Raw genomic sequence first — 18,155 nt, 5'->3', positions numbered from 1 at the left:
AAATGGCGTGATATGATTGGTGTCCATGTTTTACTCAGTTGGAATCCTGTGTCTCTCTTAAGGTTAGTTTTTTCTTGTGTGATTGCAACAGCTTCTTTTATCCTCCTATCCCAAACTCTTGAGCATTTTGCTATTATTTCGGTATCGGTGAACAAACAAACAGTTTTCATCACAAAGCTCAACGGCTTGGAGTTCTCAACACCTTAGCACATAGAGCATTCTCCATCTCCGACAAGGATTGTTTAATAGAGGAACTTAATCACCTTCGCAGCACCATGCTACAGAATGGATACTCAATGAGAGATATAAATATGGTCCTGAAAAGGACCAGAAGGAAGGAAACTGACATAAGATTTTGTTCACCGATACCGAATTAATAGCAAAATGCTCAACGGTTTTGGATAGGAGGATAAAAGAAGCTGTTGCAATCACACAAGAAAAAACTAACCTTAAGAGAGACACAGGATTCCAACTGAGTAAAACATGGACACCAATCATATCACGCCATTTCAAGCACCAATCAAAACACGCCATTTCAACCACCAATCAGAAGAGTCCAATCATACATACATAAGTATATATATTCCATACACTATTGTACCAACATATTCGCCTGAAGATGAGGACGATGTCAGCCCTCGAAACGTCGCAAGATATAACAGTATTTACCTGGCTGCTAGTCCGAGAAGACCTGTTCACAATACGTCGCCAGGAAAGCTTCAATAGATACATAAGCAAATATGTTTCAACATGTATTTCAAGAACCGAACTTTTTTTGGAAACTTAGTGGAGGGCAATTGTCCTCTCTTGCCTCCTGCTGCGAGCGCCTATATCTATAGTCTAGAGTTGTTCTCTAGCACTGACGCAGTCTTCCAAATTTCCAGTGCACCAGCATATTTAACTAGATCTGTTGAGTCATGTTCTAAGGAACATCAGAATGAACTGGAGTGCCTCAGAATGAACTTAAGAATATCACAATTATTGCATTTATGTTATTTAACCTTGACTTCTTCCATTGTCCGGTAGAGTGTCTCCTACGAAAGTGTGCAGATTTTCTAAAAACAATAAAAATAATTAACATTACTTTTTAAGGAGCCATCATTCGAAGGAATCATAATCATTTCATTGGAATATTTGCAAGCAAATGTAACACTGTTATTAGAATAGTAAGTTGTATATTTTCTAGGAGATTTTAGAAAATAAGGCAGGAATTGACTAAAATGTTTCGGTTATAACAGTTTATAGTTTTTGAACACTCTGTGTGATATGTTCCAGAAGTCTTATGATTGTCATGTTGGAGGCACTACTACTATAACTTTCATTTTGTATACCAACCTTCGGTCAGATCCAATCACACTGGGTGTTCTTAGAAGCTTTCTCACCAGTGAATTGTAATGTTCTCAATATTGGAAATATCTTGGAGTATGTCAAATTCAACTTTAAAATTCCACACAAATTCATCATATAATATGAGATTCTCTTTTCACAGGGATAAAGGAAATTTCTTCACGTCCATTCCATTTTTATAAATAGCTTCAACAGCAAATAGTTTTCATAAGTAGGTGTTCTAAATATCTACAGAAAAATTTCGTATCGAACTCTCTCGAGGTTAATGTTTCCGCATTTGGATATATGACAGCGAGGACGATTCACTGTGAGGTTATAAGTTTCGTTTCTTACTTTAAACCGAAGAATCAAGCTGTCTCTTAATGTTGATACAACAAAGAGACGTAGGAAAAAAGTATATACATGAGAACAACAACAGAAAATATCACAGACAATGGGAATGTGTTATAAAGGCAAACAATGTAATATTATCATCATTTGTAGTTTCATTTATCTATCTTGCCTTATCGTGCACTTATTAGTAAAATTGAGTGGTGGGAATTAATTGTCATCGGAAAAACATTTGACTTTAAATAGTAGCATTTTAACATTTGATTCTTATTGCTCGACAAGTTTCTACAAATGTTCATAATAGGAATACCAGGCAACAGAAAAAATAGAACATTGTCGAAATCCATGAAATTCACATTCAATTCAAGTTGGGATGCCAAGATATATCTTACATGCTATGTAGAATATGAAGAATGAAATAAGTTTCATTATTTTCTCTGATGGACTGTCCAGTTGCTATTCAGTGATTGATTGAGGTATTTAACGGGGACGTCTGCTCCGAGCTTATTTATTCCCGTCACAAAACTTGCCCGGTTTGATACGTGCTTTTCATAAAATAATTCCTTGATTAAAAGCAATAAGCAAAAATGAGCTCTTGAAGCGTACTTCTCGTAAATAGAGTATAACCTCAATGAGAATACGTGAATAAGGTAAGAACTTCTTGGACTTGCACAGAGATGGCGTTAATATCAAGTAAAAGTTTTATTTTTTATGTTGAAACATGTTTCAAAATAACGTAAGGTCAAATGTTAACTTGATTTTCCAAATAATTGTGTTTATATGGTTTTTGAGAGGAGACGTGTTGTGCATGTTTCGTTCAAACTGACAAACTGGAATATCGTGCCGTCATAAAATTCTTTGAACTGGACTGTTTATATCCAAAGAAAATTCATCCAAAATTGTTCAGTGTTTGAAGGCATCTGTTCTTTCGTTTTATAGAGGAATAATGGGCGGCTAAGTTAAAACGTGGCCGTCTTTCTGTTGAAAATAATCCACGTAAAGGCCGTCACAAAACCGCAAGCACAAATTAATATATCGAGAAAATGGAATAGGATGATTCACCGATTAAATGTGTATGAAATAGCTGATGCCATTGGCACATCAGAAGAAAAACTACAGTACATTTTACATGAGAATATGATAAAGCATTGGGCAAGATGGCTGCCCCATTTGTTGAGTGCCGACGGGAAACGAATTTCTCAGCAATCTTTGGACAATTCAACTGACTTTGTGCCTTAATTGTTTACTGTGGATGAGGCTAAATCGACTATTACATGTGAGAATAAAAACTGCAACCAAAGCAGTGGGTGGAAACCCGTCATCCTGCTCCTAAAAAAGGATGAGTTAATCTGTAGAAAAGTCGACCAGTATTTCTTAAAATGAAAAAGGATTACTCTTATTCTTATTTGGTTAAACAATAACTTGCGAAAATCATGCAAATCTTCAGGACAAATTGAAAGAAAACAGCTTGATTGCTTCCATTGTTCGGTAAAACTCCTCCTATGAAATGTCAAAGTCTACAAATGTTTTAAAAACAAAGGCAAAAATCATCTTTCATCAGAACAGAACAAGGCGTTTTGACAATAAGAAATCTGGAAATTTGGAGTACGAATTGTTGGAATATCCATCCTATTTACAAGACTTGGCACTCCATATTTCTTCCTATTTCCACATCTAAAGAGTATTTTGGCTGGAAAAAGTCTGAGTCAATAAAGAGGTTATGGGAGCCGTAGTGCTTTGCAGACTTCTAGAACGTGCTTTAGGGATAGAATCTACTCATTGGAGAAACGTTGAACAAAAGGTATTGATCTAAAAGGATGCTACATAAGTGATTTCTTTTTACCTGAAAAAACATAATCTTTCACTGCCAGGCAAAGACGTTTCCACATTGCCCAAGTCATACAAAAACTCTCTAAAAGACTAAAACAGAGGTTGCGAGAAAGTTAAAAGAACATGTGTAGTAGAATACATATAACAAGAAAAGTTAATAAATAACAATAAAACAAAACACTTAAAAACTAAAAGAGAAAAGTCTCACAGTGCGTTAATTATTGAACAAATAAAAGTGAGAACATGGTTACAAAAGACAGGGTTACTCACCAAAATCTGAATAATATTATTAATCAATCCTAAATGTTCTATGAGGTTCGAGTATTCCATTATTCAAAAAGATGTTCTAAGTGTTAATAGTAGTAGTAGTAGTAATATCAGTAGCAATTAGCGTAGCACTTACGTCCAATTAGCATATTCAAGATTGAAGCATTAATTAATTAGGAAAAAGTCAAATATAGCCATTGCCTAATGAAAAGTGAGATAAATGCACGAAACTATCTAGTTTATTTTTATTTATTTTAACTCACGAACGACGATGTAAGTGATAAGTATTTTGTTACCCCAAAATATAGTCGGATTTGAATTCAACGGTGACAACCTTCATATATCGTAAAACTATTTAGGTTGGATTAAACTTTTGTTTTGGTTGAATTTTAAATAAAAAATTTCGAGTTCTTTTAATATTCTTGATAGATTGAAAACACTAAAACACGAAAATAATGTAAATAAAATTTTCCCAGAAATTGTTCTATAACGATTTTTTAAAAAAAAATCTTAAATAAATACGAGTATATCGTTTTCATAAAAATCCTAGGGGACTACCTTATTAGTGGTGTGTGTGTCGTTTTAGATGGTTTTCTTAAAAAAATGAAAAAATGAAAAAATGAAAAATGAAAAAATGAAAAATTTTCTAAGATTTATTAGTCATCTCAAAAATATTTTAAAGTAGCTATTATTTGGTAGCTATATAGTATATACTTGTTTATATAAGACTAATTCCTGACTGAATGAATAAAACGCGTTTCTGTTTAAGTAGAAACATGGAATATGTTCATTATACAGAATTTATGACGTAAGCAGCCAGAAACAAGGGAGGACTTTATAAAATTCGACGTTGAAGAGGGCGGAAATTAGTGGTATCAATTATTATAGTAGAATATTCATATCTCGAAAGTTTGCAGAGATGAAATCTGGCGTGTGAACTCTTCACTTATAATAATTAAACATGTATTTCAGCATTTTGTGATATTTATCCTAGAAGGAAAGTAAGAGAATTGGAGGTGGTCCGCTATGACGACCGTACGAGGTGATCAAATTATATGTGAGACTTCGAGTTCAGAACAATTCTACACGAAAGACGCAGAAGGAGAAACAAAAATATTGCCTTCAGTAACATATAGAAGCATTTGCTAGTATCAAATAAAGTACAACGTTAGTATATTAATTATTTATAATATTATTGTATATTTTTAATAATTTCGAGAGAAAGTATATTGTAAACAAATATACTTAGAATGTGTTCTTTTTCAGAATCCTAGTCTTCTGGCTCCTTCACATCTAAATACTAAAAAGAACTTAGTATATGGATTTATATATTTATAAATAACGTAGTTATCTCATTGATACCAAATTAACAATAATAATAAATAATTTGAACTTCAGAAAAAATAATTCTATGCTTATGTTTCATTGAGTTAACATAACTTTCATGAATACGCATTGAATAATGTTGAAATAATTATTGGGATTGAAAACTTGTCTCTAAATCACATGCAATAACTCTTCTCCTAGATATAGTGAACCTACAACACAAGTTATTTCTGTATGCTTAAAAGTATAATCATTCAAAATCTTGCAATTCATTTAACTTAGTATTTAGAAAGTTATTAAAAGGTCACATAGTTATACCTTTTAGAGTAAGATTACAGAAATATGATGGGAGTGATAGTAATATTTACATCATATGTGTACGTGTGTGCATGTGGGCTTGTGTGTGTGTGTGTGTGTGTTTTCCTAGCCTTTCAACCTTAATTGCTTTACATGGACTTCAGAGCCAGTATTTTTTTCTCCCTGTCCCTTCCCACTCGTTCTATCAACTTGAAACTTTGTGAGACTTGCTGTGTGCTTGTACGTTGAGTGGAACTGTTCCCATGATAATTGATTGTTAACGCAATTTTGAGTGAAGGTAATTCTGTTTAGTTACTAATTGAAATGTAAATTGCTCTGAGGATTCAGGAGTGGGATGGCTGCAGTAGAATTGTACGTGTGTAGTTGTTAGACTTCGCTTGTGGCTACGTTAGATATATGCATATAACATTGTTTCCAGTTAAAAAAAAAAGGAAAAGAAAAGAAAAATAAAACCAAGATAAAATTTCTAAAGCCCACACAATGTTCATAAGCTGAAAAAAAACAATTATAGGTAGGAAAATAAATGTACTGTTGTAATTTACTTCTAATATATACTGGTTTTAATTTATTGACCGAGTGTAAACGAAGAGCTAAGAGACACTTTTAAAAAAACGACGAAAGTAATGGTATTTAGAAGAGAACGAATAGTGAAGGTTTTGAAAGTGGAAACGGAGAAGTTAGAAAAGCTGACTAGTTTCGGTAACTAGTTAATATTGCTAACGAAGATATGAAATGTGAATGCTAACTTAATGCATAACATATAAGATCGTTTCACATATGGTTACGAACTTGGCACGGCGTTACCAGTACAAAATAAATATATCGGGACGCTGAGGCGGTTGTGCTCAGTGGGCAGCTATCTCTGTTATTCATTGCCATAGGTCTTAATTTCAACTTACCTAGACTCCACTGATGCACAGTTTCATCAAATCTGGTCCATTTATCTTTACAAACTCTCCAAAGACAATCGAGTTTGTGGCTATTGACGGCCCAACGCTTGTTCACCACACAGAAACCCACAACAATCTATGGAGAATCTGTCAGGGGATTTCCACAGCAATGTCTGTAAGAGAGATTGCATAATTTCATGTGATCCGCTTCATATACGTCACCGTTGACTCGTCGTATGATTGAACAGCATATGATGGTGCTTCGATGATATAATCGTTCACACATACACACAACAACCATCTTCTTTGCAAGTCAACAAACAACACTTCGAACTACTGGTAATAACAGTTGGGGAACACTTCGTCCATAGATAGTTAGTCTAAGTAACATTTGAAACTAAGTAACAGAAACAAACAACTCAGAGAAAATTCGTCTAGGAACATTTGGTCCTAAAAGAAATATATTGTCCGAAATATGTTGGGGTCAATAGGCATTTAGTCCAAAATACAATTTGTGCATAAGCATTTGCCCCAGAGTACAACTCGTCCAAAAGATACAATTCGTCTCGTACAAAAGAAGGTCCGAGGTATAAGTCACCCATAAGATACTTAGTACAAAGTATAATTCGTTCAAAGACATTTTGATTCAAAGTACAGTTTGTCGAAAACAATAATCCAAAATGCAATTTGCCCATTAGATATTCCGCCCAAAGGATATTTCGGCCCAAAGGGCATGTGCATTTTGTATAAACACATTTGGTCCAAAGACATTTTTAGTATTTGTATTTTGTAATTATTGTTGTGGAATTTTCAATAGAGCTTAAATCGAAAAATAGTATAACTTAAACTAGAAATCAAATTACTGAACAAATCAACGTTTATTTTCTAAAAGTAATGCCTGTACAACAGTTTTGCTAACTAACTGAACATATTGACTTCATCAGACGAAATAAAACAAATCATTACACAGTCATATTTTTTTAAAATAAACATTTTGTTTCTTCAGTGATTTAATTTCTAGTTTAAGTTTACTAGGATAGTAAAGGTAATATAAATCAGTTCGAAAATAGCAGTTTTCAACATAGTTACATGTTTTGCCATCAGATGCAAATAACAACTGTTGCTTTCAGTAGCAGGTGAAAAAAATGAAATGAAATCTTTGAGTTTTACGTCCAACGCTTATGCCGGTTAGTCTAAAGGAGACGGTGATTATGAGTAATGAATGAAATGGCGGAATGAAGAAAGTGGGAGGAAACGGGAGAACCCAGAGAAAACCCACGCACGCGGTGCTTGTCCATCACAAAGTTCACTTGCCGAGGACTGGGCTCGAACCCGGGACCTCAAGCACCAGAGGTGAACGCTCTACCCTGAGCAACCGCGGCCCCCTCAGTAGCAGGTAAAAATGATAGTTTGTTCTAGACGAAGCCATCTTTTGCCACGAGCCACGAATATGAGAAATTAAACTTTCTAATGTGTTCCTTCCTTTGCACGATTAGCTCAAACCTATTGTATTAATAATTTTCAACATATTCCACTTTAAAATATGACAAATCATTTGTAATAACCCTGTAGTATACTTTGTGGCCAACATTGTATTTTGATGGTCCATTATTACACTCGAAGGACGAATTACTGCTAGCGAATATGTGGACACTATAAGTGACCAAGTGGGTTCGAAAGCACGGATAACATCTTTCTATAACGCAGACTTACAAGATTACAATTTGCCAATACACATAGCAACGTTTTCAGGCTTATTTTCAGGAACGTCAGAACGAATGTCAGAATGCACATTCAATGGTTTTGTTAATACTTCTACTTCAATACTATTTATTATCTATGATCAGTTTTCGAGCAGCAAGTTGGAGGAAGTTTCTTTTACATTATCGCTGACGTACCTGAGTGCTTCACTGCATAAAGTATGATCTTTACCTCTGGAAATGATTTATGAGCTATATGGCTGCGAGCAATCCAGACTTTACTAAAATTAAAAGTGAATGAAAGTTTGGTTAATAAGATGATTTGCTTTTTGTTAAAATATTTCCATCCATTGTTTTAATATTTATCTATCTCTCTAAACATGTTTATACGTTGTATGCGTTGAAAAATGAAACATGTTTGGACACAAAGTTTAGTACAAGAAGTATGTGCGTTACCGTTAGGAACAGATAAACAACAATCTACTAATTAACACTGTATCTTGCTACATATGCGTAAGTAACTAAAACTTACATCCAGTAAAATGAAAACTGAATCAGCGCCTGAAGGGTTCACTTTTTCGATTTTTTCGTAAATTAAAGATGATTATTTGCCCTGAGATGTGTTATCTTGTTCAACTACATGTAATCTGTCGACTGATAAATTTCTTATACAGGGTCTGGCAAAAGAACCTCAAGTATTAGGGAGGGCACTGTGTGTGAGCTGTGGTACGATACCGCGGCGGAGGGGGTTTCGATCGATAACGGTATATGTGCCATTTTAAGTAGTCGCAATGACGTGGCGCGGTGTGCATCGTGTGTTTAGTTGTGGAGGAGTATATTCGTAATGGTGGTTCTGTGATTATTACTCAGCGGGGATTTCGCATTCAGTTCCGTCTTAGCCGACATGATTCTGTTCCGGATAGAAAAATTGTTCAAGTTTGTGTATCAAACTTTAGAGCAACAGGTTCTGCAATGAGAAAAAAGTCGCCGAGATTTCTGGATGAACGTTCTCACATTCACCATATTTTCCGACGTTGTTACGGTCCGAAGTTAGCCTTTAGCTGAAGTCTATGATTGGGTACTAATGACTTATTTGACAAATTAAATGCAAATGGTTCTTATGATCCACACCCTTTTCAATTCAGATACTGTGTTTATATATGCCCAGCCTCAATGGAACGATCGACTGTGTTTATGTGCCACATCCGTCTCTGAAAGGTTAAAGAGAAGCCAATGGGTTTCGTTTATTTGTGAAATTACGATATAACGTAAAGTTAAGGAGTTTATTGTTGAAACCGCTAATGGTACACTACCAACTCCAATTTCAATGGAGGAATAAGATAGAAATAACTCATTTGATGCCAAATTTATATAATAATCGTTTAAGATAAAACATCCAGTAATTATAACCATCAACGACTGGAGATAATAAATACTGCAGATGTGTTAAAGATCATATTGAATGACGTACTCTGTTTGTCGCACTTTGGATCCTACCACGCTGCCCCGGACGCCACCCGAAAATTCTAAATGGCAAGATATATAATTTGATTCATCATTGGAATGATCATGTAAGCACTAGCGTCATTTCAGATTTAGTTTGGGGGGGCAAGACCCCTTGATATAAGTAAAGTTTCGCGTTTTCACTAACTTACTACTATTCTATTGATAATATTCTACTATTCTAAAATCTACACAAATCGCAAACTCAGGGGGGCAAATGCCCCTCCCTGCCCCCCTAAATGACGCCCCTGCATGTAAGACTAAACAAGACTTATAGAAAAATGTTTTTCGTTTGGTGCAGTATTTATGAAATGGCAACCATCTAAATGTAATTTCTTAAATAAAACTCTGTTAAGTGGTGTTCATTTTGTTAACGGTGACCCCCCATGAATTTCGTTTTCTACAAGAGTAATTTACTTTTTCATGATATTTTCATATCACATACCTTGCTATTACCCCATATGCAGATGAAATTATCGGAGATTATCAGTGAGGATTTAGACGATATCGATCAACTATCGACCAAATTTTTACCATTCGCCAAATACTCGAAAAAAAGTGGGAATACAATACCCCGGTGCATCAACTGTTTATTGATTTTAGAAAGGCGTACGACTCGGTTAGGAGAGAAACATTATACAACGTTCTTACATAACTTGGAATACCGAGAAAGCTAATTAGATTAATTAAGATATGTTTAAATGAATCCCAAAGTAAAGTCCGGTAGGAAAATTTTTGTCCACGAGCTTTCACGTCGAAAATGGCCTGAAACAAGGAGATGCGTTGTCGCCATTATTATTTAACTTTGTTCTGAAATACGCTATACGGAAAATCAAAGATAGCAACCAGGGCCTAGAGTTGAACGGCATTCACCAGGTTATGGCATATGCTGATGATGTAAATTTAATAGGGGATGATAGGAGAAAAATAGAAAGCAATGCAGAGATCGAGATCTTATTAAACGCTTGCAGGAACATGGGTTTAGAAGTAAATGCAGAGAAAACTAAATACATGGAAGTGCGTCGGGACCGTAATACAGCAAATTATAGATGCGTTAAAATATTAAATAATACTTTTGATAAAGTGGATAGTTTCAAATATCTAGGATCAATATTAACAGAGGAAAATCATATTCACGAAGAAATTAAATGTCGACTAAAAGCAGGGAATTCGTGTTACTATTCGGTTCAAAATCTCTTGTCGTCGCGAATTCTGTCGAGGAATTTGAAGCTTAAAATATACAAAACGATAGTCATGCCTGTTGTTTTGTATGGCTGGGAAACATGGTCACTTACTCTGAGGGAAGAACATAGACTGAAAGTATTTGAGAACAAGATCCTGAGACGAATATTCGGATCCAAGAGGAACGGGAATGGGGAATGGCGGAAACTTCATAACGAGGAACTACATAATTTAAATGGTTTACCCAACATTGTTAGGGTCGTCAAGTCTAGGAGGCTTAGGTGGGCGGGTCATGTAGCTAGAATGGAAGAAAGTAGAAACGCTTTCAAAGTCTTGACTGGAAGACCAATCGGAAAACTACCATTAGGAAGACCTAGGCGCAGATGGGAGGACAATATTATGATCGATCTCGCAGAGATTGGAATCCAAAGTAGAAACTGGATGCAGTTAGCTAAGGATAGAAGTCAGTGGAGAGCTTTTGTGAACGCGGCATTGAACCTCCGGGTTCCATAGGCCATAGAGTTAGTTAGTTATACCTTGCTATTTAAAATCTTTGAGTTGGCTCCGGACCCTTATGGTGGAGCCCTTGTGCATAAAATAGATTTCTCTATTTGATTCATTCTCTGATATTTTTTCATTACACTTTGTATTTAATCATTTTATCTTAAGCCGTTTGTGATGTATAAGATTTGAAATGTCTAAGCATTTTGTCTAACTGTAAAAATTACCCACGTGGTAACCATTTCGTAAACGGTGCCTCACAGGAATACGTTTTTACTACTTCTTTTCTTTTTTTCCATAATCTTTTCAATTGTATATCAAATTACAAACTTTTCGATTTAAAATTTTCAAAAAACCTCCGGTGCCCAAGATAGGGGTCTCTGTGACAAATATAACACTCCATTCGATCTACGCTTTGACAGTTTCACTATCTCACATTCTCTTCCATCCTCTTATCAACAATTGTTTGCTACTTACATGTACTGGACAATTTTTGCAAAAAGAAAAATTCATTGAGATGCTTCATCCATATCAAACACAGCTTACCGTCATTTCTTAATTCAATACTGTTTTTGAATGTATTACCTGTAAACATACAGGCACATTCTCCTCTATTAGATTTCCCATACATGTGCATAGCTTGGCGTGGAAGTCTAATAGCAATAGTAATTTAGATAGTTGGTTTAGAGTTTACCGTGTCTTTTCAGTATCGAGCTTAAATGATACGTGGACCTGAGCTAAAAGTGGTATCGAAACCGGACGAGAATGGAATCTGGGTCTCTCACACCAAAATCGCTTACGCTAACCATATAGCTAGGAGGGAGATCCAATGATAATATTTCAACAATGATAATGGTATCAATTAGTCTAACAAAGAAGAATATTTCATTAACTTTGTTGAAATAAGTAGTATTATTAGTGATGTGAACAACAGTAAATAGTAAAACAGAAACCTACGGAAAATTAATGAATCCTACGGAAAATCATCCTTTCTAAGTCACTGAATTGAAAGATTCGGGAAAGGACCTACAATGTGCTTTAATGCGTAATGTAATACACGTAGAAAAACGCACATTATGAAAAGGGAATGACTGGTTGCATTCGCAACGTGGGTATGGAAATGAGGAAGAAAATTATTTCAGCATAAGAAACCCAGAGATCTACAAATACATAGAAGATTGTGAGTTGGGAAGGCACCGACCTTGACATAATATTTTTTGATAGAAGCAGATGGGATGAAAATAAAACAGGTGACTAGTTTTCGATACCTGAGTGGTATTATTAGAAATGCTATGAAGTAAGAACATGAAATATAAGGATAGGAATGACAAAAGAAGCCTTTAGGAGAAAGAAAAGTCTATTCTGTTGGTCCTTGAAGATCGAGTGAGAAGACTTTTCGCGTGGAGTATTGTACTCTACCCGACAAAAACATTACGCAAAAGCAATGAAAAAAGATTAGAAACTCTCGAAATTTTAATGTGAAGAAGAATAAAAAGGATTATTTGGGTGGAACGGAAAATAAATAAATGTTTACTACAAATGGTGGGGGAGAAAATAATAGATGTAATTCAATTTTTAATGTAGGTCTAATTGAAAAGGGGAATAGAAACTGGCTGGGACATTGGCTGAGAAGGAACTGTATCATGGGGGATGTGACAGAGGGCATAATGACAGGAAAGGAAAGGAGGAGTGAAGTAGATGCAGTTAATGGACTGTAACAAAACAGAAAAAGCGTACGCAAAGACGAACCAATCAGCTGAAGACAGCGCAACACGGGAACTTTTCAGTTGTAGAAAGTAACACACCAATATCGATGATAGATGTGATAATTTTAATAGAACCTTCCTTACACTTTATTTCGTTCTCTTTTCGGAAATTAATGATAAATAATTGATTAGTTTAATTTAGTACTTGAATTAAATCTTATAAAAAAGATCACGCTTTAAAAGACGTTACTGCGATGTACGTAGGCCCTACTTATCAGTATATTTTGTTTAATAAGAATATTAAATTTGTTGACCATTATGTGTGTGAAAAAGCCTTTCCTTGATGCCGTACTCGTATTATTATTATTTTATATCAGAATTGTAAAAATCAAATATTTACTATCTATAATGAATGTTGGAATAGTCTTTGCGATTTTGTGCCTTAATTCTTACATTTTTTTTACATGTTTCCAAACCTTTTTATTTTTAGATTTGAAATTATGGTCTTTAGTGTCTGTGACATCAGGCACTTTTTATACCTTTTTGTTTTACAAAATGATGACATATTGCTTGTTAAGATCATGAAATCCATTTACGTTATTCCTCTCGTACAATAAATAAATACATTGTACGATGAAAACCACAGGGTAAAAAGAAGGCAAGTCGAACAGTGTTCAAAAGTGAATAATGTAGCCTGAAAGGTGTAGTTTGTATGGACTAAATCCCGCAGTAACAAGAAGTTTAGTCACTAAGAAATTTAATGCTAAAGAGTCTGCCAATAGGGAAAGAGGTAGGCAAGTCAGTGGAAAACAGGACAATTGTGTAAAATTATATAAAAAAACTGACTTGCCTTCTTTTTCACCTGTAATCTTCATATGTTATTAATAAATAGTTTTAAATAGAATATGATTCTTTCTATGAACACGGTCTCTCATTAACGTTGTCTTATATTAAGTTAGTGTGATTGAAATGCCTACTCCAGGTGCATCATTTCAGAAGGATAAGAAAGAAAACAACCAGGTTAATTAAAATAGTCGCCATCGGCAACCACACATTTTGCCATCGCTCAGACCACAATTGGATTCCGTGGCGAAGGAAGTCTACAGTCTGCAATGCACACAAATCTTCAACCACATGTTGTACTACGCAACCATCGCGGAAGATGTTCCCTGACACAAAGTGATCAAGATGTCAGAAGAATTGGTTATCACTGAGATAGCTATCGGTTTAATACGGGGAATGAGGAACTGCAATTCGTGGAGAGCTTACACCGCTCTTTACACGACATGCGGGCAAGTATTGTCGCCCAATATGAGAACACTATGTCTGTTGACCATTGCTGAATGCATGGGGAGAAATTTTCAGTGGATTTCATGGAGTTAAGCACTGTAACGATCCACATTGTTGGTTTCATTTCGCCTGAGAAAAACATGAGAGGTCATTTCCACCATAGATCTTTATACCAGCGTTAACACCATCTATGATCGGAAAGATGGTTTAGAAAACCATCCTGGTAGATATTTAAGATCCAGTTGTTGTCCTCATCATTTACAATTGTTATATCACATTCAGTTTTCGTTTGAAGTCACAGAATGATGCAGGAATCATTCCCTGTTACTCCTTACTTTCAGAAAACTGCACACCTCTAGTCAGCGGTGTCTTTTGATCGGAGTTGACTCGTGTATCATCTATAAGTTCAATACTCGTGTATCATCTATAAGTTCAATATTTCCTAACAGTTTCTTTTCTGTTCTTCCATTTTAGATATGTGCAACAGTCTACGAATTCTCCAGTTGACATGAGGGTGGGAATCCACACTGGAGCAGTACTAGCTGGAGTATTAGGACAGCGACAATGGCAATTTGATGTGTATTCCAAAGACGTTGAACTAGCCAATAAAATGGAGAGTAGTGGTCTTCCTGGGTAAGTATTATCATGTTCGTTTTTTTTTTTTACTAATAATCCTAATGTAACTCAATTTCCGTTATGTATCTTTATGTTAATTATAATCTTGTATCTGTATCCAAGTTCGCCCGTAGGAGGGACACACATAACCTTAAATTTCAAACTCCGTGGTTGCCAAGAAATTAGTTATAGAGTATAACTTGCATACTTTTGAAATATTGAAACGGAAAAAGTAACGAGCACGTCTGCACTGAATATAAATACAGCCCTCATTGCTGGTGTAGTGGCTAGGGCGTGCACCTTTGCTGCACGAGGTTTGCGATTCGATTTCCGATGGAACAGCATTAACAATTGGAAGGTATTATGGTGGTTTAGATTCCATCTTTAACATTAGATCCACTCTCATATAGCTTCGATGTTGAAAAGGAATGTTAAATTTCCATAAACAAAAGTACTGACTATAAACAATATTTCCTATATGCCTACATCAAAATGCTAGATTTTCTTTTGCATGGTGCATATAACTATGCAGGACATCTTAAATTATTCAATGTAATACTATAAATTTTCAAAATATGCAGACGCAATTTACACACACTTCGTACTTCAGCTTCCTTAGATTAAAATTATACAAGATCAGTTTAGATATCCTTTATATCCAATATTTTATTATAAACAATTCTTAGTGATTCTACAAATAGTTTTTATACGTATGATGCTTTTTAAAATGAAATTTCACTCACAACTACTTCTTTTCACAATTTTTTCTATGCGTTTTTAAATGTCATCGAAGGGAAGATAATACGTCTTGAGCCGTATGAGTATTCTTCCTGGATGTAGGTTTTAGCCCGTTCACCCAGGCAGATAAATAGAGGGTCATTCCACCAGATGATTTTCGATAGGATGAATAGCTCCTTTTCTGTTGCAGCTCATCAGGTACCCTTACTTTCTTAGTCTTTGACGTCATAGGTCGGGTTAAGCTTTGAGCTTCTTTGCGAAGGGACTTTAGTTTTTCTCAGTTATTTTCATCCCCTCACTTTCATGCGGTCTAATACTTCTATCATGTCGTCATTCTGAGACCTGATTTGGTCTCCCAAGTCGTCTCCTATAAAATAAGCTTTTTCCTTAACATTCTCTCTGGCATTTCTGCATCATCCATTTTCTCTAGGTGTCCTACCATCTAATTCTTTGACTTTTGATGAATCGTAACATGTAATTTTTGTTCAGCTATAATACCAATGGCGAGACTTGAGGGAGGATACGATAGACAGTGTCTACCCTTTAGAATTTTATGTGTATTAAGTTTAATTTAACTAACGAAAAATTTCTTAGCTTAAAGTTTCCTACATTAAAATTTGTTATAATTTCTTTTCCGATTTTTTTTACACGATATAACTAGATACTTTTCTGAAACCTGCTTTGATGTAAATAGACAGATCGTAAAGGGTCTATAGAACCTTAAACATTATTTTTGTGTTAGAATCATATTCTTTTCATCAACCTATGGACGCGTAGGAATACCGGACTCGCGTAAAATTAAAGGTCAAACACTTCCTGTGTAGAACCCTTCAAAAGACGTTAAGCTCTCCGTTGTTGCAGGGTTGCAGGGTTGTAGCTTATTTTAAGGCAGATTTTTAAATGCCAGAAACAGATTTATCTTTTTTTTTTACCTTTATTAATTTTAAATTACCTTTCGAGCTCCTACTATAAAATATTAAATGGATATAATATATCCTTCACGATTAATATTCTACACATTTTGTCGTTATGTGTCTCCAACATCCGGAAAAAAATATAAAAAAGATCATTAGTGGAAAGTTCATACGTTGTATTGAGAACTTTATCCTGCTGTGTATTTCGCAAGAGTGACAAGTAAAGGTGAAGTGATAACGGCTAGCTTTTATCTCTGTGCTTGAGTGTGCGTTTGTAAAGTCATTTTGTTATGTGTAGTAGATTCGCGTTCGGTCGTGGCATCGTATTTTGACAAACCAGATTTCAATTATGAAGCTTTACTGAACAATAATTTCTCAGCGTTGTTGTTTGAACAGAAAAAGAAGTTAAAATGGAAAATAAATAGACTTCATTTGAACTTGAGAGAACATGATGGGAAGTATGGTAGTAAGTTTCAAAGTTTGTGGTACAGCAAATACAAATGGTTCTGTGGAACTGGTAAATGTAAAAATGAAAAGTTATTTTGTTACTGGTGTTAAATGTTGGAGGGAAGGTAATGAGCGAGCATGTGGAACTGGTGTGACTACCGTAAAAAAATCGATAACAAAGCAGATATATGCTTTGTGTCAAGGTGTGCAGAGAATCATAATATACTGAATCTGGTTTACATAAAGCGTATTCTCAAAAGTTTTTAGACTGCAAGCAATTAAGTACAATGAAGTCGTTGCAAAGAACAGAAAAACTGAGCAAATTAATTGATGTTGTTTGCCATTTGGGTGTGCTAGAACTTCCATTTAGAGGTCACAGGAAGGGGTTAGTGTGGTTAGAGGGGTGAACTTGTTATCTGCTGAGCAATCGTTCATGAGAGATCACGTAGAGTCTGCAAACGCGTTGAAGGGAACTTCTACTGACACTCAGAATGATTTAGGCCAAGCAGTAATGACAGCGATTCAGGAACACGTAATTAAGTAGTCTTGAAAAAGCACATTTTACCCCAAGCAGGTGAGACAACAGACGTATCAGTTAAAACTCAAAGCAGCATAACTTCTCGCTGTTGTTTAAAATGGCAAAATTGAAAGATTTATAGGATTTTATGATGCTTTCGCTTGTAAAAAAGTTAATGACATAGTTTTTATAATTATTACTGTTTTGAGAAATTCTGACATTTCGAGTTCAAAACTTACGTCGAACATATGTTGGAGTTAGTGTAATGTCAAGTTACACACGAATGGTGTACAAGAAATTCTCCAAAACTCCTTCCCATTAACCATAGTTCTTCTTCGCGCGGCAAAAACAATTAAAGTAGTGAAAAATCTTCATTTATAGTTTAACAGCATTTCATGTTATTTCTTCGGACGGTCAACTAGTCACACAGAGCATCTGCGAATATCTCATCCATCTCCTACTCAGTAGTATTATTACTAGTACGATCAAAATACACTACAATGAACTTTGCAATGCAATGGAGCAAATTAAAGAAGCTGATAACTGGAATCTTGAGTCAATTCAATCTGCGATTGGCTTAAAAAACATTTTGAATAATTCTCAATTTTTACTTTTGCTTTGTTTGTGTCGAAAGATTTTTGTCTATATAAAAAATCTGTTTAGTGATCTTCGGTTAAAAACTAAATCAGATATAAATTGTAACATATGGAACGAAATAAGAACGATAGTCAGGA

The 18,155-nt window shown here is 35.0% G+C and overlaps 1 protein-coding gene across 2 annotated transcripts in view; it reads left to right on the top strand.

Annotated features, from left to right (window-relative positions):
• Positions 1 to 18,155, top strand: part of Ac3 (Adenylate cyclase 3) — a 976,504-nt gene that overhangs the window by 637,601 nt on the left and 320,748 nt on the right. For both annotated transcript variants that reach the window (XM_081769109.1, XM_081769108.1), the window contains exon 6: positions 14,665 to 14,823. In XM_081769109.1, the coding sequence (XP_081625235.1) occupies positions 14,665 to 14,823 (159 nt within the window). The remainder of the gene's footprint in view (positions 1 to 14,664; positions 14,824 to 18,155) is intronic.

The sequence above is a fragment of the Thermobia domestica genome, chromosome 8 (genome assembly GCF_964235325.1).
Source record: "Thermobia domestica chromosome 8, izTheDome1.hap1.1, whole genome shotgun sequence".
Taxonomy (NCBI): Eukaryota; Metazoa; Arthropoda; class Insecta; order Zygentoma; family Lepismatidae; genus Thermobia; species Thermobia domestica.
The sequence above is the reverse complement of the archived record's forward strand: the minus strand, read 5'-3'. Positions and strand labels throughout refer to the sequence as shown.